Source organism: Onychomys torridus, chromosome 1 (assembly GCF_903995425.1).
Source record: "Onychomys torridus chromosome 1, mOncTor1.1, whole genome shotgun sequence".
NCBI classification, from domain to species: domain Eukaryota; kingdom Metazoa; phylum Chordata; class Mammalia; order Rodentia; family Cricetidae; genus Onychomys; species Onychomys torridus.
Window position 1 is genome coordinate 141826028 of NC_050443.1, and position 26328 is coordinate 141852355.

Consider the following 26328-nt stretch of genomic DNA (forward strand, 5'->3'; position numbering starts at 1 on the left):
TGTCTGTTGTACAAATGTCAGGATTCTTAGGCTGAAAGATGTTTGCTTTCAATTCTGGACATCTGAGACAGCAAAAATTAGAAAACCCATTGATGGGAGTCAAGCTAATGTATTAGAATGCTCATCATGACACACCCCCTCAGGGATACAAATCAGTTTTCAGCTACAGAATTTTATGTCAGACCCACCATCCAGATTTGGAAAACAGATATACACAGGCTTTGCCTGAGTAGTTTGTATTCAGTTAGTCATTTCTCAAGTATGTCTCCTCTGTGATCTGACCAAGGGAGGCTTTCTTAATTTATATATTATATTTTACATAGCCGGAAACAGAGTTGGTTATTTGCCTCAGTATTAATTCGCATACAGTTTAATTAATTAATTAATTGCCATACAGTATTAATTCCCAACAACTCTTAGTGAGTTGTTTTCAGTTCTGTTATAGCAGCTCAGTATAATCTTGCCTTTTGTTTTGTTTCATTCTTTTACAACATGGCTTCTATAGACAAATTATCAGACTGACTTTCTTCCTGGATAGAGGCCAGCCTTCCTCTGCTGATCATGTGACCTTATACAAGTTATTTGTCATCTGTAGGCATCTGCCCAGAAGGGGGCCTCTGGAAACTCACCCCCTTACATAAACAGTTTACACTTCTTCAATTTAGAAGAGTTATGTAATAAATATTTGTTACTTAGGAAGTTGAAGACATCTGGGATGGAAAGAAAGAGAAAATTATTTTTAAAAGCTCTTTCCTCAAAAATGGATCATACACAGATGTAGAGACAGATCACACACACACACACACACACACACACACACACACACACACACACACACATCTCTCTCTCTCTCTCATCTCTCTTTATCTCACTCTTGCTTATAAATGCAGATACAATTTCAGAACACACATAAGAAATTAGTTGTAGTGGTTACTTACAGGAGAGGGTAGGAGAGAAGAGAGACTTTTAGTTTAATGTATATAACCTTAAAATATTTCTAAATGTCATATGCATAGTCATTTTTATTAACAATAGTTTTTAATGTCAACAATGATATGAAGGTACATTTTGTTTGTACTTCATATACTTCATTTTAAAGATAAACAATATATATTCCTAAATAGCTCAGCAAAAACCAATAATGACCTTTTCAGCGAAACCCTATTACTCTGTTGTTTTCTATTAAGTCATTGGCATGTTGCAAGGAACACGGGCTTTGGAATGGAAGCAATTGGGTACAAATCCCAGATTTGAAAGCCTGAATTTTGGGCAGCTTACTGGAGCCTCAGTTTTCTTATCTCAAAAGCAGCTCAACAGTTAAGAGCTCTGGCTACTCTTGCAAAGGACTACAGTTCAGTTCCCAGCCCCCACACCGGGTGGCTCTACCTGTAACTCCAACTCCAGGAGATCCAATGTCCTCACCTGGCCTTCTCAGGTACCTCTGTTCATGAGCACACAATTTCACAGACAGACAGACAGACAAATAAATCTTTAAAAAAATATGACATTACATGAGAATGTATTGTCATGTATATTTATAAAGTTATAGACAAGAAATATATCCAAAACTATCTAAAACCTTTTTGTTTTAAAAAGTACCTAGCAAAAAGTAGGTTCCAGAAGCAGACATTTATATTATTGTAACTTTCTTATTTTCACTTTTAAAAGATAGTGACAATAAAGTAACATTAGTTTCAAATATTGTTGTCTAGTTGGGGTCGGGAGAGGTGAAGCAGGTGGGGATTCGGGGTAGTGTAGCACACATCTTTAATCCCAGCACTTGGGAGGCAGAGGGAGGCAGATCTCCAGGTTTAAGGCCAGCCTGGACTTCATAGCAAGTTCCAGGATAGCCAATGTTACATAGAGAAACCCTGTCTTAAAAAAAACAAGGAAAAAAAGTGAAAAGAAAAAAAAATAGTTGTCTTAGTTTAGTTCTTAGTCCTGAAACATAGTATTCTAGAACTTTCTTGTATTTTTAAAGATCATTTTGTATAATAACTATTTCTCAAGTGTATACTTTGTGCTGCATATTGAGTAAGACAGTACATACAAAGATGATAAAGAACATGAACCTGATTTTTAAGGTTTTCCTGATCTATGGGAGAGGAGTTAGAAAAGAAAAAAATAATTTAAATAGAAATTAGAGCTAGGCAAGTACCAGAGAAATAATTTCCCAGTGGATCTATACAAAAGTTCACACAGCTTTGACATTTTCATCAATTTATAGATCAAAATATTGCCATTTCAAGCTCATGTCCCAAGTCTAGAGCAAATTAAAGGGTTGGGGCCACCTGCCCATCATGCTTTTTAACCAAGAAAACCAGGAGTTTGGAGCCCCAAAGACCTCTCACCCCAACCCCAGTCTGAACCTAAACCTAGACACTTCTTAGGGAAATTGAAAGTTTTGCGTATGTCCTACTTGCATTCTGTCATTAAGTATGGCCTGGCAGTGTGTGAACTTTCCTGGGGAGGTACGAGCAACCGTCTATTTACTTCATATGGGGTATCGATAATGGTCAAAGAAGTGGATTCAACTCAGGTCGTTTTGGTGAACCACGAGGTCACTGGTTACTTACAGGAGTGTTGGTGACCACTATTCAGCTGTATCACTGAAATGTCTCACCCCATCATGGTGAGGACTTTTCCCTAGCTGCATAGATAAATCCTTCAATCAGTTAATCTTCTGCCTGCTCTAACCTGACACCCCCAGAGACCAGGTTGCAGCTGGGGCACATTTACATAGAGCTAGAGTGGGGACATAGACAGTAGAAGATAGACTCTCACAGGAGCATCTAATGTCCCCCATCCTCTCCTTCTATGAGGTAAATTTAATAGGCCTAATCCTGAAGTTTTCTTGTGATCACAGCTGCTTAAGATAGTAGTGGTTGTTATTCTCCACGGAAAGTGTTCCACAGCACCTGTAATCCTTTTTAGTCCTGTAGTCCCCTGCTGCACTGACTTCAAACATTTGGTCCCCACATATTCCTCTGTTCTCAACCATGTCCCATTTCAGGATTACAATAGAGTTCAAGCCTAGATTTTCTGTGAGTCACAAGACACAGGTGTTGTGTGAGTCAGGTAAACAGACGCTGTGTAAAATTGGAACAAAAGTAATGAAATAAGCTTATCAAACCTTGAGTTGTTTTGGCCAAGATTTGTGTCCTTGGTTCTTAAATGACCTGGCTATAACCAAGGCCATCTACCATGTCACCTAGGATGGTGAATTTTAACACTGGGGTAAATTCCATCCATGCCACTAAAATAGGACAAAGGGATGAACAGAAATGCTTTCTGGTGGGAAGGAAGAACATTCTGGCTGTACAGTCTTTTGTCTTTGCTCTTCATCAACAGCACTTTCTATATCCTAAACAATCAGCTGATTGATAGATCTATCTTACAATACTTGAGAGATAGAATGCCTTTACCGAAAACAAACAAACAAAACCCCCAGACTCTCCAAGCTCACTCAATTCGGTGTGATGTGGGAAGAGGAAAGAGTTCTATGAATCATGAAACCTGAACACACGACACAGTCAAAAGATTCTTGGGTTCTAGCCTGCTCCTATAATTCTGCTTCTGTAGAAACTCAGTGGAAGAGCACATATTGGCATGGACAAATCCCTGGGTCCAACTGCAATCAGAAAAAACAACAACAAAACACTCTACTTTTCCAGGATTTCGTTTCCTTATAAACAGAATGAAGAGATTGTCTGCACGATCATCAAGGTCGTCTGACCATTCTATGGTTCTCAACGCATTGAAAGTAATAGGCACAAATGAATCTGGACTCTTTGGCTTTAGTCAAAAGACACACCAAACACTTGGGTTAACTTCATCCCAGGGAATGCCAGCATTTCTAGCTGTTTGAAATTTTAGGAAATAGATCTATCGGTGTCCAAGAGAGAAAAATTAACAAGTGACCTCATCGAGGTGTTTTGCAACATGGCTCTCTTGGCCAAAGGTCAACCGCTCAAAGCTGCTCCCTCCATTCCATTCAAGATCAGCAAGTCTGTGTGCTGCCCAATCCCCCAATTTTTCAGTGTGCTCATCTTAAATCTGTCTGTGCTGTCCAACCTGGAGTTTCCCTGGGCTCATCTTAAATCCCTGCAGCTCTCCCATCTGGAAATTCTCTCTTCTCCTTTGAAGTCAGTCTGTTGATCTCAAGTGGCCTTCTCCCTACAGGGCCACCACTTCTTAGGATCCTGGCTGGCATCTCCTCTTCATCTCTGTTCTGAATGTGGGTTTGATTATCTACACTCTCTCTTTCCTGTCCTGCACCGATTTTTCTAGCTTATCACATCCAGCCCTGGGCAGCTAACACTGTTTGCCTGCTTATAACCCCCAATTTATGTCTTTTTGTTGGACCTCTACCTGAACTTCAGAAGCCCATATGCAGGGTGTACTGAATCTTTGCATTTAAATCTCTAACAAGGGGTTCACAGGGTACCCATCCACACTAGAACTGTTGAATTCTGGTCCCTATTTTGGCTTTCTCCCAGCTCTTCCCCATTGCCATCCATCTCCATTAGTGGTACCATCATCTCTCCAGTTGCTTAAATAGCCACCTGGAAATAATCTTTTTCTGGTATGTTTTGTTTTTCTAAGACAAGGTCTTGCAACGTATCCCTGATTGCCTGGAAATCACTATGTAACACACAATGGCCTGGAAATTGGAGTGATCCTTCTGTCCCTGCCTTCTGAGTGCTGGGATTAGAGACATGTGTTAGCATACCAAGCTTAGAAATCCTTGCTTCCCATATACACTGTGTAAGTGATGCTGTTGGCTCACTAAACCCCCAGACTACATTTTAAATCCCCTTTGAATTCCATAGGGTTTATAAGCTTCACCCATCTCTCCCTTCATCCTTCTTTTCCTATCTCACTAGAAAGTCTGTTTATTCACTTTTACTTTTTCACTCACATTTTGTTTTTTGTCTACAAAGGACCCAGGGAATGATTTTAAAATAGACCACACTTTAACTTGCACTCCCCTTATGTTGCTTAGTTGTTCACCTTAAACTGCCACCCACCGTGACCCATTTCATTTGGCTGCTTTCCTCCCTGTTGAACTCACACAGACAGACATTCTGTAGATATTTGCTGAATGAATGAGTGATCTGGTCATGCCACAAACAGCTAATTTCATTTTTTTAAAAATTTCCTGTCTAGGTAAATAGGCCTTCTAATGAAAACTACCCCCTTTACACTGAGTGGGACGGCTCATACCTCTAACCCCTGCTTGTGGGAGGCAGAAGCAGTGACAGTGATCTGCCCTGGAACTGAGCTTGTTTGATGAGAGGCAAAGCTGCCAACATATGCTTGGGCCCTGAAGGTTTGTTTTGTGACATGTAACTGTGGATAAGGCCCAAGCTATGCTCCTACCTTTGTCTAAGTATTTTGTGTACAAAATATTAACAATGAGAACAGCAGGCATTAGTGGACTTAACTTAAATGAAAGCAAATTTGGCAAGCCATCTTTCTGTTTAACAAATGGCTTATAAAAAGTTGACTATAGAATATACATGGTGACTTTGGATTTAATTTAATTTAATTCTAAAAATTAAACCATGTTTTTTTCCTACCTTCTATCTCCCACAATCAGTTAACAATCACATTTTCTCAAACTTGTACTTACTGCCCCTGGTGGAGGGGTGCATATGGTAGGGAGCTGTAGGAAGGCATACTCTATGAAGATGTATATATGTATTTGTATATATCACTGTGCTGAGTTTCTAAATAACTATGGCTAGTCTTCCCATCTGCCAGTTCCAAATTTGCAGATCGAACCAATTGTGGGTTGTAAATACACAGAAGAACCAAATTGTGACTGGACCAAACATGTCCAAACCTGTTTTGTCACCCTTCACTAAATAATACAGTATAACTGCCGGTTGACAACACTTACATCATGTTAAGTGCTGTGAGTCATGCACCCGGCCATACATGCAGAGGACACAAGTATATGCTTTGTCACTGGATTTTGGTATCCTTGGGGGAACTTAGAACCAAACTCCCCAAAACACCAAAGGATAGCTGTAGTATAATTGCTTAGGGGAAAAAATTCAAAAGCATGCAAAGGTAGAAAGAAAAATAACAAAAGGATAATGCAACTGCAGAAGCTTCAGAGTATGAACCATCCCAAGCAAGTTTCCCTTCTTAAGCGGCTGCGAGAAAAGCCCTTGTGTGCAGCACCAGTCAGTAGGAAAGTTGGCCACTGGCCACTCTTCGAGGCTTCCACACGACTGTTACAGCTGAGTCAACAGCCATGGACAGACTGACAGCAGGAAAGAATCCATCCACAGGATTCATCAGTGAGTTTCATTCTTACTAAGAACATTTCACTAGATCGTTAATCCTGCATTTGGCTCATGTGAGCCAAATGCTGATTTTATAGCCATTCACTCAATTAATTGTGAGAGTTTACAGGGTTAGGACTAGGGTGAGAGAAAGGGGCAGGCATGGGTGTGCAACAAGTGTTGGGTTAGACTCTGTCTTCGTTTAAAATTTGGACACCTTGTCAATCTAATTTTGCATTAAATTTAAATTTTTAAATAAGCACATTAAAACATTATTGATTTTGAGATTATTTTTATAGCACTTTAAACATCACACCCAAAAAGTTGAGAAAGAATCAATATGGATGCTTACTTCTAGAATCTCAATCTCATATGGGGGAAGAAAGCTGTGTCCATAAGATTTGCTAAGCAGAAACTACAGAAGGTCAAGGTTTTGGACTAGGCTCTTGAACTAGAATCTGATGAACCACACTAAAACTCAACATGGAGTCACTCATGCTCTGTGTCAGTAAACCCAAACTAGGATGTCATCTGACCTTTTCTATCAGACAGAGGACTAACCACATAGCCAAACAAGACCAGCTTCCATCAGCCCAATAATGAAGTTTTCTGCTTTCAAAAGTGTGTGTGTGTGTGTGTGTGTGTGTGTGTGTGTGTGTGTGTGTGTGAATGTGTGTTCCTTCATGCATGTCTATATACCATGTGAATGGCTGGAGCCTACAGAAGCCAGAAGAAGGAGTTGGATCACCTGGAACTGGAGTCACAAATGGCTGTGAGCCACTGTGTGGGTGCTGGGGATAAAACCCCCATCTTCTGGAAGAGAAACTAGTGCCCTTAAGCACTGAGCCATCTCTCGAGGCCCAAGTTCCCCATTTAATTCTATGAAAACTGGTCAGTTTTCCAGTTGTTTTCTTTCCTTCTCACACGTTATCAGGGAAGTAACGTTGAAATGACAGATCTGCTTTTTTTTTTTTTTTTTTTTTTAACTTAGTTTCTGGCTGCTTTGTTGTTGTTGTTTTGCTTGTTTGTTTTTCAATATGTTTATAAAACCACTTTATTTTGCTTATTCCATGGAAGGCTTATTCCATTTGATGGTATGAAGTGTTGCTGGATTCTAGGATTGTAAAGTAAAACCAAGAAATCTCTAAACTGAATTATAACTTTGTCCTTTGGCAGACTGACCAATGTTTTAAAGAGTGGTTTAAACAATAATGATAGTGTTTTGGAACTGAAGAGGCAAAAGCAGTACCACAACAGCCCTCCATGCCCTGGCTCTGCCACTTCTGGCGGGGTGGCATCAGGGTGTTGTTTCAAAGACCTGCCATGATCATAGACTAGAAGTGTCAATATTATGGATGAAAATAGTTATACTGCCAAAAGTAATCTACAGATTCACTGCAATCCTCAACAAAATTCCAACACCATTCTTCACAGAAATAGAAAAAAAAAAAGTCTTGAAAGTCATATGGAGTGCTAGAGGGATGTCTCAGAGGACTGGTGTTCAATGACCAGAACCCACATGGTGGCTCACAACCATCTGTAACTCCAGTTCTGGGGAACCCAACACCATCTTCTGACACTGGGCATGCAAGTGTTGCATATACAGGCAAAACCCCATACACAGAAAAACCAAGTCATATGGAAGCAAAGATCCCAGATCACCAGAACAACGTAGCAAAAACAATTAAGCCAAAAGTCTCACCATCTCTGATTTCTACAAATGTCTTTCTGAATATGGCTTATTTCATTTAACATAATGATTTCTATGTCCTTCTGTGTTTCAAGTGTCATGAATTCATTTTGTGTGTGTGTGTGTGTCTGAAAAAAATCCCACTTTGTGTATGCATCACATTTTCTTTGTTTATTCATCTGTTGATGGGTTCCTAGGCTAGTTGTTTGTTGGCTATTGATAATAAGGCAGAAGTAAACATGGATGCACACATATCTCTGTGAGTGAGGCCTTGAGTCTTTAAAGGAATCCTTATTACCTAGTATTATCACCCTCATTACCTGAAACAGGTAGGCAGTGAAATGAAATGAAATAAAATTAAATAAGCTGAAGGCATCCATTTTAATGGACCATAGCCCTTATTATCCTACTGCTTCCTAAAATATATATTCATACCTTATGAAAAAACTTTGCAAATAGTTAATTCTTTATCACTCCCAGTTTCTTAATAAAGAATATCTTCTACAGAGAATTGTAAGGATTAAAGAGAAATTCAGGGACTATCTATGAATCAAAAGACACGCTTGGTACATAGAGAGTGCAAAGATAAAAAGATAGACTAACTCAACCCCTGCCTTTATTCTGAGAGCAAAAAGATTTGTTGTCCTTAGGCTCATATGGTTGTCCTGCTCACATCCCTAAGGGAAGCAAATACTACATTTCTACCTTTTTTGCATGGAAGATTCCTGACCCACTTTCAAAACAAGACTATCAAGTTTATCAAAAGCATAAGTGACTCTGGACTTCGTCCAGAGAACACAAGGCAGTCGTGGGGACTCTGCGTGGGAGACTCTCACATGAGTTTTCAACTTAATCTCATTTAACTTGGAACCAAATAGAAAATTCTTCTGTTGTCCCAGGCTCCTGTGCTATTTCTAAAAGAAAAGATTTGTATAAAATTTTCTCAAATTAGACTTTACTTGGGGGGAAGAGACATGCCCAGAAAAATCTAGAAGAAATAAAGCTCTTACATGGTTCTCTAAGTTACACCAGAACTCATGGCTATGTTTCCAATCTCACAAGTAAATATTACAATTTCTATTTCCTGGGCTGGGAGTGTAGTTTAGAGCTAGAACACTTGCTAAGATATTCAGGGTTCTGGAGTCAATCTCCAGAACTAAAATTAATAATCCTAATAATTATGTGAATAAAATAAAATGTTATCTTCTTCACAGAACTCAGATTGGAACAGAAAATATATAATAAAAAATAGATAAGCTGCCTGGGGTCTTTGTGTCCTGTTTCAGCATACCTCATTTTCTACAACTCTAAAATAAGACCCAGCTCTTTGTGCTGTTCAGAAGTTGAGTTTACTTAACACAAAACATGCAGACCAAGACTCAGATAGGAGAAATCACTCGCATAAGAGATGGATGTTTTCATAAGTATTGTTGTCTCTACCACTACACCCGTTAGGAGCCCATACCAAGCAACAGGAGAGCTGAGAGACAATGAGCACAGTGACTCTTCATCTTTGGAGACAGATCTAGGGTAAAATTGGGACCCATCAGTTCCTTGCTCCATGGCTCTGGAGATGTTAAAAAATCTCTACTCTCCAACTTCTCCATCTATAAGGGCCATCTTCCTTATTGGGTCACTGCAAGAACTCAGTGAGCTGAAGCTTTAGTGTGGTGTCAAACATATAATAAGCCCTTAGTAAGAGTTTTAGAAGGTGGTTGTCAGGAAAGGCCCCTTTGGTTTTAGAGTTTGTTTGGAAACACTGAAATGAGAGGTAAGGGCAAAATTCAAAGGTGTCATATTCTGCTTACATCCAAGGGCATCTTGATGGCAAATGTGGCAACACATCTAATGGCTGGTCACAGAGACCAAAAAGAGACTGACCCTCTGAATCCCTACCACTCACTCTCCAGCCTTGCTCAGTGATTAAAATTGTGCTGAGTCTCCAACTCAGGATGTCGTGGGCATGGCTGCAGTTAACTGCATTTATGATGGAGTGATGGACAAGAATTTTTTTTTAATTTTCTTCAATAGCAAGGCTAATATTATGCTCAGCACAAGATAGCTCATAAATGTGTCCAAACTTATTTTATGACAGGAACACATTCACAAAAGTACATACAGATGACTTCCAGACAACCTAAATGACAGATGAGAGGGCATTAATTAAAGATGTAAACTATTTTTGCCTCCTTACCTCTTTTGATAACATTTTATTGTGAGTAGCAGCCTCTTTGGAAAGATAAGAAGCTAGAGAGATGTTAAGAGTAACGGGAAGCATTCTGAGCCATCGTCCACTTCCAGCTCTTCCATGAATACATCATTCTCATCGACAGACAAGAGGGCCATTTGAGCATGACAGATATTAAGGCACCATTGATAATTATTGGCATGGTCTTTTAACTGCAATGACCAAAAACTTGGGATTTATGCTTTAAGGCTATCATAATTTCCTTTTCAACTTAACACTCTTCAAAGCACATGCTAATGAAGCAGATAAGACCTAGTTTATGAGCCCAAGCTTGGAGTGAATCACACTGCGTGGCAGTACAGGCCTCTGTGGCTGCATTGCCAGCACCATTTCTCTTGCTATTCACTATTCAGGACAGACTAAGGGTAGGCACTATAGATTCAGTCAAAAACAAAGACGAAAATGTAACCTGCTCTACAGAACTCAGGATGTATTCCTGTTTTTCATTTTCCTGTGTAGCAACTGTGAGTTCAAGAGATCAATGCCACAGTTCTCTCTCTCTCTCTCTCTCTCTCTCTCTCTCTCTCTCTCTCTCTCACACACACACACACACACACACACACACACACACACACACACACACACGGCTCACATATTTCTCATCAACAGTTGTGGAAAAAGAAAAATGATTCAGAAACAAAGATGTGATTTCCAACCCTTATTCCCATTTTTTTTTAAGGGTTTGTAATAGAATATAAAGCACTTCTTTCAATAAAGTTTATGCCTTAAAATTGCCTGTTGCAGTATCAAAACACATTTGCAAAAGCAAATCCTCTGGAATTTGACCCTAATATATACATACATACATACACACACACACACACACACACACACACACATATATATATACATATACATATAGAAATGCACACACACATTTCTACAAAGTTACAGAAATAGAATGCCCTAGAGGCTAAGGGAAGAGAAGCTCCTGAGTTGTAATTGTGAATTAGCTAGACTCAGTCCTACAATGCTGGCAAGCACACGGGGCGGCTTCTTGGGAAGCACAGCGTACTAAAGTCATCTCACCATAAACACAGCCCCAAACAACACTTCAGCTCTCCTTGGCAGCAAGGCAGAACATTTTCAAATAAGGCATGGAAATTTCTCTAAGCATCTCGCTAAGTTATAGATCACCCTGGTGCACAGCATCATGGCCATTCTGTGAGGAACAAAATAAGCACCAGCCCATGTGTCTGGTAGGACAGCCAGCTTGCAAGCACGCTGAACTGAGTGTACTTTCAATTCCTCCACAGTAAGACGAGATGAAGCTGGAGTTCAGGAGTATCCTGTAAAACTGCCAAAGTATGATAGGTTAGGCCATGAAGTTCCCCAGAGTTTTCTTCCAAGATTATGCGGAGGCCTCAGAAGTGAATCCTCCAAATGGCTCTAAGAGCAAACTCTCATTTGCTATGAAAAGATAAAGTATATTTTCTTGCCTCTGCTGATGCTTCCTTCCCAAGGGCTTGTGACTGCATGGGATACATATTAGCTATAACTGAGAAACTTCAGGGAGAGTTAGGATTTGTAGTCTCAGCAATATTTTTTAGAGGCTCTTCATGATCTCTATGATGGCATGAAGTCTGTCAGTCTGCCTTTCCTGGTGCTGATCTCTACAAGTGTAGGGGAGATGGTCCAGAACCCACCGAAGCTCAAGCCTTTGTAGCCAGTAGGGCTTGTGACTGGCAACACTCTGTGTTGGCTTTATTTTAATTTCTGTAAAATTACTAATTGGTTACATTACCTTCAAGATGGTTGTGAAGGTCAGAGACAATGGCAATTCCTGTGCTTGGCAGACATTATTCAGTGCTGCTAGCTATATGTCACAGACCCCAACCACCATGTGACTATGTCATGGGGTCCCCTTTCCACATCCCACTGGGAATTAGAATATTCTGTCACTAAAGTTCTCTTAGACCCTGGCATCCTCTTGATTTGAACTCCGCTGAACCCTCTTTATTTGCTAGGTCCTTCCCCCATAATCTACAGGTAAGCTCTGGTCTCCACTTCCTAAACAAAACACAACAACTAAATCTCTTTTTTAACATTCAAATCTTTTTGCTTAGAATTTTTCACCAAACAGGAGTAGGTTCCATTTAATATGGTCTGCTTGTGCCCTCAGCATCCCCCAGCATCCCTCAGCATTCTTGGCCCCCTGTTGTTATCATCTAATCCAGTCTTCCTAGGTGAAGATAACGTCCTGTCATCTGTGACCAAGAGTTGGGCTATTATTTTTATGCTTGGAGACTCTGCAGTCACTGTCTCTTCCAGACTGCAAATGACTTTCAAATTCTTTTTTTCCCACCATTGGTTTCTGCAATTTTATTGAAGAGAAATAAATCAATTACTGGGGGAGCTATTAGTTGATCACTCGTCCATTGACAACTTGCATCGTTTATTCAGTGCTATATTAGACAGTGTTAGAAGATAGATTAATAGCTCCAAGCCTCCTATTAATTCAAATGAAAATTAAAAAATCTTTTGAGACCCTATTTTTGGATACAAAGGGTGTTTGACTCCCCATTTCCATTCTTTGTAGAGCAAGAGCAGGTCATTCCTTTATTGACATGCATCAAATACATCACCTTTTGTGTTCTGCTGATGCTATAATTTAATACCAATCTTCCAGCCACATCAGCTATAACTATATCAAGTAACCTCAAATCTCTGACAGTGGAAGGCTTAAACAAGAATGGATGCTACTAGAATGATGCTGCTTCCTTTGATGTGAAGGCTGAGTATCCTTCCATCTCCATCCCCCTCAGATGGTTTCTTCAGCATGTCAGAGTAGTGAGTTTAGTACCAGAACTAAGTTAGAGTGAAGACATTGGCTACATAATACACATGCTCTAGTTTTTTTAAATTAAATTCTGAAGCTTGGGCAATTGTTCTCTAGTAACTATTTTATAGTTCCTCAAAGCAGTTATTGTCCAAAGAACTTAAGTCTTCTCTGATGAGCACAGGACTGAATGGAAGGAGGTAAACAAAAAATAAACTTAAGAAAAGATGAGGTCTGATAGGAGAGCAGCTGGATGAGAAAATAAAAAAGGAACAGTAATTTAGAGTTTATTCCAGCCACAATGCAGGGTCTGACTCTGGGGTAGCCTCACATGGTGTACTTCTGAGTTCATTCCCAAGATAATCTGTTGTGGTTCTCTCTGCTGTTTTAAACATCTGTGCAATCTCTCACACTAGGGGGTCATCTGGGTGTTCACAGCAGTGAAGAAGTGGATAAAAGAACTTTAGAAATGCTAAGGCAGGAGACCACTGTGATCTTAGAATATCAAGACAAATGCTGCCATTGCTGCTACTATTTGGATGATAAATATTAGTTGTAAGCACAACCTTAGGTGGCTGAAGTGGTAATCTGTAGGAAAATGAATTGTCAAAAAGAATATACCACATTGATATGGCTGTCATTGGGTCCCATAATAGTGGCTTGTCAGTGAAACATATCATCTCCAGTTGGACCTGTAGAATTGTGCTGGAGGATCTGACGATAAATCACCAAGTTTCTTATTAGTCTGTTTCAGCACCATACTCTGTGCTTTTCTCCCGGCTCCTCATTATCCCGATGAGTACTCAAACGTTGGGCCAAAACTCCCTATTATCCTGGTGGTGAGGAAGGATTTGTCTCTTCTCACACTGGCTCTGCCAGACCCAGGTATAGAGGAGGCAGATGTTGTGAGAAACACCCTGCAGTCTAACTGGAGGGGAGTGACTATAGATCATAACATCAACCCGCTAGAGATCCCCACTTGGATCTTTCCCGAGCAGCTTAGAAGATATGATGTTCTTTCCCATCCTAAATCTGAGGTTACTCTTGAATTTGCTCCAAATCTTAGTACCACCTTCCCAAACTGGACATCTGAGGGTCACTCTCCTTGACTCGTTCCTGGCATCCAAGGACTCATCCAGCCCTGCCAATTAAATCCACTTTGTAGTATTTTACTCATTCCTTCCCATTCACACACAATTCTCCTGCTCCCAGTATTACCTCGTGGATTACTGATCAGTCCTCAGCTAGTGTCCATGTTTTAAGGTCCCCCTACACGGAGTAGCCTCATAGCTACTCAACAAACAGGTCCAGCAGTAGAGTAACCAATCTCTATTGGAAAGGTCATATAAATAATTCTTCTAGTAAGAACTGGCAACTCATTATTCCCACTCAAATATATCCCTCTGAAGAGTTTAGTGGTGATGGGAGCTGACTGAGTCCCTGTAGAAAAGTCCCCTTCTGCTCTACTTAAATAGCCATTTTTGTTATTTGTGATGATAACCTGTGATTATACACAGTTCCTTCTAATCTCTTCCATAAATTATAGATACTTGTTTAGTCCCATTGGTCTATGACTGCTGCCAAGGACAGGACCTGGGTCTATGAATTCCACACACATGTACCCTATGTAATGCGTCCTCTACTTACTAACACAGCTCCTACTGGGCACTCAAAAGCTTGCTGATAGGATATTCTTTAACAGCCCTTTTCTATAGAACATAGGATTCATTCATTACTCTATGGGTCTCTGGCATTACACTGCTTGATTATTTTATTATCTCATTCTTAGCCTCAGAATCCTCCAAGGACATAAAACAGGGAAATCAGGCATTCCAGCAGATTTTACTGACTGCACACTCTATCCTCTGGTTTCCCCAGCTGCCACATCACTGCATAAGAACTCTCTCCCTGGAGCAGAAGAATATCCACCTCTGCTTCTCCCCATCTAAATAGGCACTACTGACACCTCACACATGAATTCCTTAAAAACACTATTTCCAACAGCTTGTACAAAGCCTAATGATCTTTGGCCAAAACCGACTTCTCAGAGTCAGCAGGAGTGCTCTCCAGCCCTCTCTGTGCTTGTTTATGATGGCAGAGGGTCAAGGCACTTAGGAGCCTCGATGGGGAATAACCCTAGAGCTATTTGTCCACTGACATGTCACAGACCAGGCATGGCTGAGATAAGCTGCATGCTGCTTCACCGTGACATCTGTAAATTACAATGTGAGCTTCTAAATGCTTTGGATTCATCCAGTAGGAAGGACTACTAAACACAGCCTCTTTCACTACAAGGGAAAATGTTGAGGGTTTTTATTTTTCTATCTACTCTCAAAGGGACATTAGATTAGGTGCAGGGTGTTTGCTAATGCTATCTACTCTCCATCAATCAAGCCTCTGATAGATGAAGGAGTGGAGACTCCAACAGAAGACACTAACAAGATCTCACAGGATGGAGAGTAGAGAGCTGTGTAAAGGGAGGGAAGGGAAATGCCTCACTCATCTGAGATGATGGTGGAATGTTTTATGAGCAACTGGGTTTTTAAAACATCTTATAACATTTCCATCAGTCAGCTTTGCAGTTCTACAATAAAGTGCCAGAGGCAACTGGTTTTACATATAGAGAAAAGAATCAAGAAGCTTGCAGTTTCTGAAGCTTCAAGACCAAGGTTAGGTAGCCCCATTCATGTGATCTCTTGATGGCAACATATCATGGTGGGAGGGCACAGAAGAGCAAAACTGTCACATCTGGAACTGACTCAGTAGGAGAAAGGAAAGGCAGGGTCCTACAGTCCCTTCCAAGGCCATGTCCCCAGCACCTAAGGACTTCTCATGTTCCAACACACTCGCCTAATTCTGTACACTAGGGACCAAGCCTTTAACATACAGACCCTTGAGTTGGTATAATTAAATAATTGTGGGATAATCTTTTTGTACACTGTGAAGATGTATTGCTATGATTGATTTAATAAAAAGCTGAATGTCCAATAGCTAGGCAGATGAGGTGGGACTTCCAGGCAGAGAGAGGAACTGAGGGTGAGAATGTGCAGCAGCAAGAGATGTCAGTGAGACACTGAGGAAGCTGGATGTACATTATGAAGGAGAGGTAAAAAGCCATGTGGCAGAACGTAGATGAATAGGAACAGGTTAATTTAAATTATAAGAGCTAGTTGGGAACAAGGCTAAGCTAAAGGCCAATCTTTCATAATTAATAATAAGTCTCCATGTCATTATTGGGGAGCTGGTGGTCCCAAAGAAAGTCCGACAAGAAAATCCAACTACATTAAATCATTAAATCATACTCTAGCCATGGCAGCATTTAAAATAGGCAAGAGTAGGAGACGAGAATAGAGAGGCAGCTGCAGAGAACAGTGCAATCAGAGCCAGAGACGAGAGAATAAGGCTGTGGTAAGAGTGTACTAGGAATCAATAGCAGAGAAAGGTAGAAATATAATTTGAAGCAGATCATGAATGCTGTGAATGCTGAGATAGGAAGTCTGGGGACAGATGACAATCATTAATGGGTTTATAATGAGATGGTGTCTCTTCTTTGCTGACCTGAAGGGGCTATGGAATGGCAGTCATCCCCACGCCCAGTTCTCAACCACAGATGTGTGTCAGTCTGTCAATCAACCAGTCTGTCAGCCAGCCAGTCAGCTTATCTAACAATGTGAAATCTGGGCCTGTTTCTGGCCCAGAAATCAGAATCCTCTGGGGTAGGAGCTAGACATGACTACTTCAAAGGAAATGTTCAGGTGCTGTCCAACCAGTGTTGAGAACGAATGTCCAGGTGAAATGGGTTGGGGAGGCATTCAGGACAGGAATTTCAGACACGCTAGTTTCTTGCCCTTAAATAACTTGTTTGTATATCACTAGCAATGTGTTCTTCAGTACGCAACAGTACTACATCTTCTAGTTGATAGTCAAAGATGTCAAGACTCCAGATCTTTGGGATATATTTAATTGGGTAAGCATATGAAAAAAAATTGAGGAAGAATACTAGAAAAATTGACAGGTGTGAAAACCAGGGTTAATTATCTAACATGTCCAAGAAGAGTTCATTACCTCCTGGCTCTACATATTGAAATGTCCAAACCTCTATTAACATAGTTGGATCTCATTCGAATTCCTGAAAATCAAGTTTTGTTATATAAGATAGAAATAGGACCAGGCTTCAGGTGACCTAATAAAAGAAACACTGATGTTTAAGGATAAGGACTTATGAATCAGGACTTTGGGGTTGGAGAGGTGGTACAGAGGTTAAAAGCACTGGCTGCCCTTCTGGAGCACCTGGGTTTGATTCCCAGCACCCACATGGTGGCTCACAACCACCTGTTACTCCAGTGCTAGGGAATCTGCCTCCCTCTTCTGGCCATAAGATCTGCATCCACAGGATGCAATGATATACATGCAGGCAAAATATCCATGCATATACAATTAAAATAAATAAATCTTAAAAAGAAAAAACAGGGCCTCCTCCTTCTCCCTCTACCTCCTTCTGCTTTTGTTGAGATACATACTCCTGGACCTTGTGCTATAGTCCAGGCCAGCCTTGAACTTTCAGTCTTCAAGTTCCTAAGTGCTGAGATAAACCATCACACTCAGAAACAGCCAAAACTTTTGTTGAATATTATATCCCAACGTACAACTTACAAAACACGGTCATTGTAGGTTAAGAAACTTGAGGATGGCAAAGCAAACATAAAGTCCCATGACAGCATTCTGTGACCTTGGCTGACTTCTGTAATTAAGAGAAGGAAAACATCCTAAACATCCCCAGACATCTCTGGGGGAGAGGTCCAGGATCCAGAGAACAGCTCCCAGTCAACACTCTAACCTGAGCGGAGGAGCTCAGCCTGGACATGGGCCTAGAGGGAGGCTAACCATACTGAGAATGTCGATCCCATAAACCAGGCAGGCAGGCAGAAGCTGTCCAGGCTCAATCCCGAGAAGGGCATCTCCTAAGCAGTTTGGAAAACAGGAAGGTCGAGGGTAGAAGGCTACTTGAAGCCAAGTAGTGAATATGAGCACACTGGGAGTCTTGTGGAGATACTAGCAGCACCAGTCACAAGAGCCAGTTAAGGCTGAGGCCCCAGCGCTGCGAGACAGATAAACGGAGGACAGCCTGAGGTGGGAGGAAGAGTAAGGGGCAGAGAGAGAACGATGAGTTGTAAAGAAAGGAAAGATGTGAGCTGCTGAGAAAAGATGACAAACTCAGTGTGAGATGCAGACTCGTTTCTTCACCCACACGCATCTTACACACACACACACACACACACACACACACACACACACACACACCCCACACACATTTGATAAAGCTCACAGGGGCTTAACACAGAACAATGATAAGAAGGTTTGCCCTCTCGCTGTAATGAAAAGGAAATGGCAAAGCTACAATCAGAAGACAGTTACAGTGTCCTTTACACCTTTCACATCCCAGAAGCTGTAGTGGAAGGCTGAATTAGAAGAATGAATGTTTATATAATGTGTGTAGTGTTGCTGAGAAACAAATCTTGTAGTAATGTGAGAATCAGGTTATGTGCATCATATGGTGGTCATTATGTGTTAGTGTGTCAGCGTGAATAATCATCACAAAAATCTTAGAAGGCAGGTATTTTTATTATTCCTAGTTTCTTTGTCATTTTGTTGTATGTGTGGGTGTTTTGCCTGCATGGATGTCTGTACACCACATGTGTGCAGTTCCCATAGAGGCCAGAAGAGGGCATCAGATCTCCTGGAATTGCAGTTATAGAGGGTTGTAAACTGCCATGTGGGTTCTAGGAATTAAACCCAGGGACTGGTGCCCTTAAGCCACCAAGCCAACTCTCCAGCCCCTTTATATCTCTTTTGAGGTCTAGAGAGGAAAAGTAATGAACACTACTAGGTAGGATACTTTTATGTCAACTTGACATAAGCTAAAGTCACCTGAGAGGAGGGAACCTCAATTAAGAAAGCACCTCCATAAGATCAGGCTGCAGGAAAGCCTGTATGCATTTTCTTAATTAATTATTGATAAGTGAGGGCCTAGCCCATTGTAGGTAGTGCCATCCCTGGGTTTGTGGTCCTGGGTTCTATAAGAAAGCAGGCCAAGTAAGCCATGGGGAGCAAACCAGTAAGCAGCACCCCTCCATGGCCTCTGCATCAGCTCCTGCCTTTGGTGTTAGAGTTTTCCTGCCTGGCCCATAGTCAGGGTAATTTTCCCTCACCTGCCAGTCCCACAGCCACTCAGACTCAACCAAGTAAACACACAGAGACTTATATTGATTACAAACTGTATGGCCGTGGTAGGCTTTTTGTTAACTGTTTTTATATCTTAAATTAACCCATTTCTATTCATCTATACTTTGCCATGTGGCTCGTGGCTTACTGGTACCTTACATCTCACTTGCCATGGTGGCAGTTGGCAGCGTCTCCCTCTTTGCCTTCTTGTTCTCTCAATTCTCCTCTCTGTTAGTCCCGCCTATACTTCCTGCCTGGCCAATCAATGTTTTATTTATCAATCAATCATCCACAGCACTTCCCCTTTTTCTTTTTTTCAAAAAGGAAGGTTTTAACTTTAACATAGTAAAATTACATATAACAAAACAATTATCAAGCAAGAATTACAGTTATAATATTATAGAAGATATCCTATCTATCTTATATTTGTGAGTGCTGTGGATGATTGATTGACAAATAAATCACTGATTGGCCAGGCAGGAAGTATAGGCGGGATTAACAGAGAGGAGAATTGAGAGAACAAGAAGGCAGAGAGGGAGACGCTGCCAACTGCCACCATGGCAAGTGAGATGTAAGGTACCGGCAAGCCATGAGCCACATGGCAAAGTGTAGATGAATAGAAATAGGTTAATTTAAGATATAAAAACAGGGCTGGAGAGATGGCTCAGCTGTTAAAGGCTAGGCTCACAACCAAAAATATAAGATATAAAAACAGTTAACAAAAAGCCTGCCACGGCCGTACAGTTTGTAATCAATATAAGTCTCTGTGTGTTTACTTGGTTGGGTCTGAGCGGCTGTGGGACTGGCAGGTGAGAGAAAATTGTCCTGACTATGGGCCAGGCAGGAAAACTAACAACAAATGGTGCCCAACGTGGGGCCCGAACCCATGACCCTGAGATTAAGAGTCTCATGCTCTACCAACTGAGCTAGCTGGGCTTGGTGGGACCTAGAAAAAAAAACTCTAGCTACATGCCTCCACGCTCCTTCCCTGCTTGAGTTACTGTCTTGACTTCCTCCAATGATGGACTATGATCTGGAAGTGTAAGCCAAATAAACCTTTTCTTCCCCAACTTGGTTTTGGTCATAGTGTTTCATAGCAGCAATAGAAACCGTAACTAAGACAACTACCCTTGAAGAAACAGTGCCTGGTTCTAATACAAGCTGGCCATCTTGGTTTCTAACAGTCTATCCAAGCTGCTTCTCATGATAAGGAGCTGGCTTTGAAGGTGAAGGAAAGACAGCAGAAGGGGGAAAAAAGCCAGTGCCAGATTCATTCATTCAACTACCCATTGAGTCCCAATTATGCGCCAAGATTTTTCCTGCATGCTGAAGACTGCATGAAGGTCTTACAAACTGGAGAGAATATATCTTTATATGACATAAAATGTCACTCTCTGTGGATGTAATAGGCCCCAAACACTGCATTTGGGAATCTGAATTCTTCCACATGTTAAACATCCGACTGGATCTCTGGTGAAGTGTTACCTACCAACATTGTGAGGCTTGGAAGCCAGGGCTCACTGTTCACCAGCTACGCAGAGGAAAGAAATGGTGTTGAGGAGATGAGACAGGGTCCTGCCCTAGGGATGCCAGGGACCTCGTACCCAAATATGAGTGTTACCCTTTCTGGACTATAGTGTGAAAAGCAGATAGCCTGCATTGGACACCCTTTGCAGTCCAGCTCTGACACCATATGCAGAGTCTGAGCAGGACCCAAACTGCTCAGGCCTAGAACACACAGTCATGCTCAAACTGGCAGCAGCAACACCAGGGAAACTCAAAGAGCTGCATCTGATACAGCAGGAACAAGTTAGACAAATTTCTGCAGTCAGTGTCTTTTTGAGAAGCATCTAAGGAACATTCTAGATCATTCTGGCTTCAAGCCTCTATCCAGCAGGGTTGTGGGTGAGTAGAGCTTCTGCTGGGACAGCTATACTAAAATGGTCAATAGGAGTAACACCAACGGGGACCAATGGGATCCAGGCAGGACCAATGGGGACAAGATCTTCTTTGGCAACTTGGTGATGTGTGGGTGGGATGCTACAACAGCCTTCCAAGGGCAGCATGGTGAAGGAAAAATGGCTTCCTCTTCCATAAAGGCCCAATGGGATCCTTGCCAGACTTTGAGTCCAGCTGGGTATGGTGATATTTTATTTGTACTGAAATGTGACTTTATTTGTATGTTAAAAAGAGTTGCCTTGGGGTCAGAGCAAGCTATAGCAGAAGCTGGGCGGTAGTGGTTGCACACCCTTAATCCCAGCATTTGGGAGGCAGAGCTAGGCAGATCTCTGTGTGTTCAAGGACATAGACAGCATGGCGACATATGCCTTTAATCTCAATACCAACCATAGAAGACCTGGAGGCAGTGACAAGGTGGTCATGTGGTTGGGTTTACAACCAATGAGAAGGCAGAACAGAAAGTCTATAAAAAAGGACACAGGAAGTAGGCCTCTTGCAGAGAAGAAAGACAGCAACAGCAATGAAGGGTAATGTTTTCAGCTCTCAGCTATTGCTCTGACCCCAAGGCAACTTTATTAACATACAAATAAAATCACATTTCAGTACAAATAAAATGTCACCATATCGGTTACATCTACAGCTGGGCCTCAAGAAGAATCAGGCAGGATTTACCACTATTAATAATAACTGGCATATGACTGTGTGCAGAACTGAAACACACATGGCCAATGGGGAGAAGTATCCTTAAAAGACAAGGCAAGAGTCTGGGTGTAGGGAAGAGATATATGAAAGAGAGAGAGAGAGAGATAGAGAGAGAGAGAGAGATAGAGAGAGAGAGAGAGATGCATATCATTACAATGAGGTATTAGTACACTCTACCATGTCCCCCACCCTGGCCCTGATTATGCTTTCTCAGTTTCCATATTGTCGTTCTCTCTGAGGTACAAAAACCTCCCATCTGTTTCTTAAATTTCTCCCTCCTTGGACACTATCAAGGAAACACAAAGTAGATCTTCCTTATAAATACTTTGAATGTCCTTTTTCCTTTCTCCTAGCCAGAGTCATTCCCACATCTACCTTCTCTGCTAAAGTAAAAGAACAGTACCTGTGTTGAGTTTTGTCTTTCTTCCCAGGGCTCAGCCTGTGGCTTCTTAGAGAGTGAAGGTTAACATACCCAGCCAAAACCAAGACCAAAGCCCACTCAATTACTAGTCTGAACTGTGAGGCCATCTGTCTGTTCTCCAAGAAGCCTCAGCCAAAGGGTTTCTGCCTTACGAGTGTGAGGAGGGAAGTGGAAGGGACATTCTCAATTTTAGCTGAGGATTGTTGCTCAAATGGGATCCAGAATTCCCTGCATGAGGAATGAATAAAGGTGATTTTTGTTAAATATAAATGAATGAAGAAGTTTTTACAGTATAAAATGGGTCTGTTATTTCTTAAGATTGAATTCAAACCTAAGATTTCAGAGCAAGTTCCAATCTGAGTTTGGCATATATCACCTATGTCGGCAAGGTAGGAAAATATATATATATATGTACCTATATATACATATACATGACTATGAACCAGATAATAAGAAATGATAGAGATATAACACTCAGATAAACCAAGAAATGGGCCTCACATAGTTTCGTAGGGGCCATGTGGCTTGGGGGTGCTCATCAACTATTCCAAAACCTGACTTTCTTTTAGGAAATTCTAATTTACAGATTGATTTCTGGAATTAACTCTTCACTGGGCATGGGCATTGCTCTGTCCACTGTAGGTTAACCTACTGACTGAGGACATATAGGAAGTGCTTTTTGTGTTGCAAGGACTTGTGGGTAAAAGTCTGTGACAGTCACAGCTTTCTTGGTGGATGCAGCACACAGAGGCGTCTGGAATCTCTTTCAAAGAGTTTCTGCAATCAAGTGGAGGCTTTCAAATAGCCTCCCAAATTTTAGCCTGGGACCATTTTATTACTTTAATTTCCCAAACTAGAGTAAGGGGAATTCTCAGCACTCATTCCTTACAGGCAAGTGCAGCAGCTGTCACACATCTGCCTTGTTGCCCCAGTGTCTACAGTGGGCAGTTATGTCCACGTTCCAGCCTTTGAAACTTTGATAAAAGCCTAACTTGCCTGCTCTCCCCTGGAGTCATCAGAATAGGACGAATTAATGTCATCCAGCCAAGCTAGTGGTTCTAGCCTCCAGCCAGAAAGCAGTGGCCCCATGAAAGAAAGCAGAAGAGCCGCAGTGCCTTTATTACATGATTAAAGTGTAATCACCCTTTCCTATAGGCATCTTCCCGTTTTCCCTGGAGGGGGCTATTTAACAGCTACATTGGTGCAGCGATACCAGCTCAGGGCAGCACTTCCTGCCAGCCAGGGAGGGTCCTGTGCTCAGCAGGCAGCAGCTTGCTCACCCAGGATTCCGTATGGGAGGCAGTTTTGATCTGATGGAGCCTAGAGAGCACTTCGGGACTCAGACTCCTGGATGTGAGAAAGACATCCGCCTGATGCAAGTGAGCTTAGGACACAATATTCTGGGAGCTGTTCACTCTCAGGTCTATGTGAGTGGTTCATTTTGATCCCAGTCTTACTTGGGACTAACAGCCTAGGAATAGGTATGTAGCTGCACGAGCACACGTGCACTTCTGAGTGTGTGCGTGCATGTGTGTGTGCACACACGATGGTAGTCAGGGATTCTCAAAGTATGGCTCCCAGATCAGTAGAAGCGGCAGTGGTCCTAGTACCTGGGAACGTGTAAGAAATTCTCAGGCCTCGATCCAGACCACTGAATCAGACTCTCAAGAAGGGAAAGGAAACGGTTGGAAGGTGCCTGCCAGGTCATCCTGATGCCTTCTTAAAGAAACTTGGAGAAGCCTTGCAAACTAGAGAACAATGCCCCCAAAGCCACTCCCACAGCATAGGCAGAGCCATCTTTCAAACACAGCTAAAGTGGAGAACAGAACGGGAATGATAAACTTAAAGTCTTCCCTGAAGCCACCAGCAGGGCAGGGAGCCTTTTAACAAGTTGATCTTTCTCATATATGCTTAAGGAAACTGCACTCAGGACCTGGCAAGTGTTGGAGACAAAGATAATTACTGACTGAGCTCCTTCTGGTTTCTTCCCCTAGCGGGAACAGTTCAGTGCTGGTCACTCAGTCAACCACAGGGCTCTCTGAGGGCTCAGATTCTCATGCCAGTGCTATTACCTGCCACCTGTGTGGATTGGGGACCCTCATGTAGCCCAGGTTCCCAAAGACTCGTGGACGGGCAGGGAGAGCTGCGGTGACATCCTAAGCAAGGGTCCTGTTCCAGGGAGCCAGGCTGGATGACTTGAACTTGAGGACAACTGAGTTGGGAGGAAGGTCAGCTGGCACCCTTTCTGGCGGCATGTCTTTTAAAGGAGTCTACCCCAAGTCCAAATAAATGGTCTAGAGTATCAAGCTTCAAAATGATGGCGACAGGAGCAGAGAAAGGGGAAGAGGGACATCAGTGCCGGCTATTGAAATGTTTTTACTGTGAACAGTAGTTAAGAAGACGCACCAGACTTCTTTTCATTTAAATTTTGTCCCAGGAACCCAATTAGTGCAGAGCACTGAGACTATGGCCAACTGGCCCCCGCCCAGTGGCTTCAGATACTCTGTGTTGGAGTTAACTCGATTGTCCAGTGCTGAATTAGACACGGGATGGTAACGGATGAATCAGAGGCAAAACTGCTGTGGGAGTGGACCTAGGCGGGAGGTCTTAGAACTGAGGACCCTCACAGCAGTGTGGAAACATTTCTACAAAACTTCCTGAGAACGATCCCATCCAGTTTCTCAGCTCAGGCACGTGCCCGCTGAAGACCAGCCAGGTTATCAGCCTGCAGAAGGCACCAGGCTAGTGGTGAGTCATTAGCATAATTACCTCCCGCCCCGCCCCCACTTTGTTTTTTTCAATAGCATATGCTGCGGAAAGGAGTGCTTGCTCAGAGGCAGGTACACTGCCCTGTTCCTTCCTCAAGGTTCCCCTGCTCCTTGCTGCAGGAGTGGTTGGAAGGAGGCTTCGTGACTCACAGTTTTCCTCCCAAAGGGAGTTAACTCCAAGATAACTTTACTTGGGGGGGGGGGGTGCAGGGGAGAAGGCAAGCCATGAAGAAAGTTCACCTCGGGCACCTTTCCCTGGAGCCCCCTTACCTTCCTCATTTAGAATCCAAGGCAGAAATGCAAACACCGAATCAAAGCCACAAGTGCCCTCTTCAAAGGCACAGGAGCCAGCGGGCAGGTCCAGGGCACTGGCAAGCTGCAAGGCTGTGGGCACAAAAGGACTTTCAGTTTGGGTTTCTGCCTGGCAGCCAGCATTGCACCAGCCCTGGGGACTACCTGGTGAAGGTTGGGGAAGCATGCGGGAAGGAGGGAGAGAAGGATGCATGTCCTCTCTCAACACTCCAGGGACCCTCCTCTGTGCAACTCCATGCCCACCCCCATCCCAAGCTTGACCAGGGCAGGGAGCTTAGTGGCTGCGAATGATCCAGAAGAGCCCGTTGGATGACTGAGCCAACACCGGGAGCCCCACCCTGCCAGCCGGAGTAGAAGAGTTTCCAGGATGCCCTCAGGAGATCTGTCAGTTCTTACCTCCCACTACCAGCAGGATTCCCCCTAGCAGCATAGTTGCACACTTCAGGCAGGAAGCCCCTGAGAGGGCTGCTGGCTCACTAGGACCCGCTGCTCCGAGGGAAGGGAGAGCGAGAGGCAGGGAGCTGGGGACCCGCGCGGGAGATGCCACAGGCAGCAGCTAGCTGCTCAACTTCGTAGAGCCCGCGGAGCCCCAAGCTAAGACGCCTGTGTGCAGAGCGTGCTGCGCAGGGCTGCAGCACTCCGCCACTTGTAGCCCAGCTGGGCGCGGGACGACCGCCTGGCTGGACAGGGAGGAGACAACTGCACACTTGGGAAGGGCTAGCCACCACTGCGCGGGGAGAGGAGAGAGAGGTCAGCACTCGGTGCGTCCAGAATTTTAAAGCTGGGCACCAGACCTCTTGCACACACTTGGAAGGGGCCGGCCCTCTGCTGGGTTGCCACCAGAGGCTCCTGCCCCGCCCATTCGGTGGTGGGAAACAGCTTATTTCAGGGGACAGCCTTTTCCCCACCACATCTAGCTTGTCAATCTCTC

At 42.7% G+C, this 26328-nt stretch overlaps 1 protein-coding gene, 1 non-coding gene and 1 pseudogene across 2 annotated transcripts in view; all 3 read right to left on the reverse strand.

Annotated features, from left to right (window-relative positions):
• Mamdc2 (MAM domain containing 2) overlaps positions 1 to 25861 on the reverse strand; it is a 159126-nt gene extending 133265 nt beyond the window's left edge. Inside the window, exons 1-2 of the mRNA XM_036205401.1 lie at positions 25794 to 25861; positions 25356 to 25469 (exon numbers count right to left, since the gene is read on the reverse strand). Coding sequence (XP_036061294.1) covers positions 25356 to 25469; positions 25794 to 25827 — 148 coding nt within the window. The 5' untranslated portion in view covers positions 25828 to 25861. The remainder of the gene's footprint in view (positions 1 to 25355; positions 25470 to 25793) is intronic.
• LOC118595160 lies at positions 13341 to 13773 on the reverse strand (annotated as a pseudogene).
• Trnak-cuu lies at positions 20099 to 20171 on the reverse strand. The gene has a single exon. It is a non-coding gene; the product is annotated as a tRNA-Lys (tRNA).
• Positions 25862 to 26328: the final 467 nt, after the last annotated feature.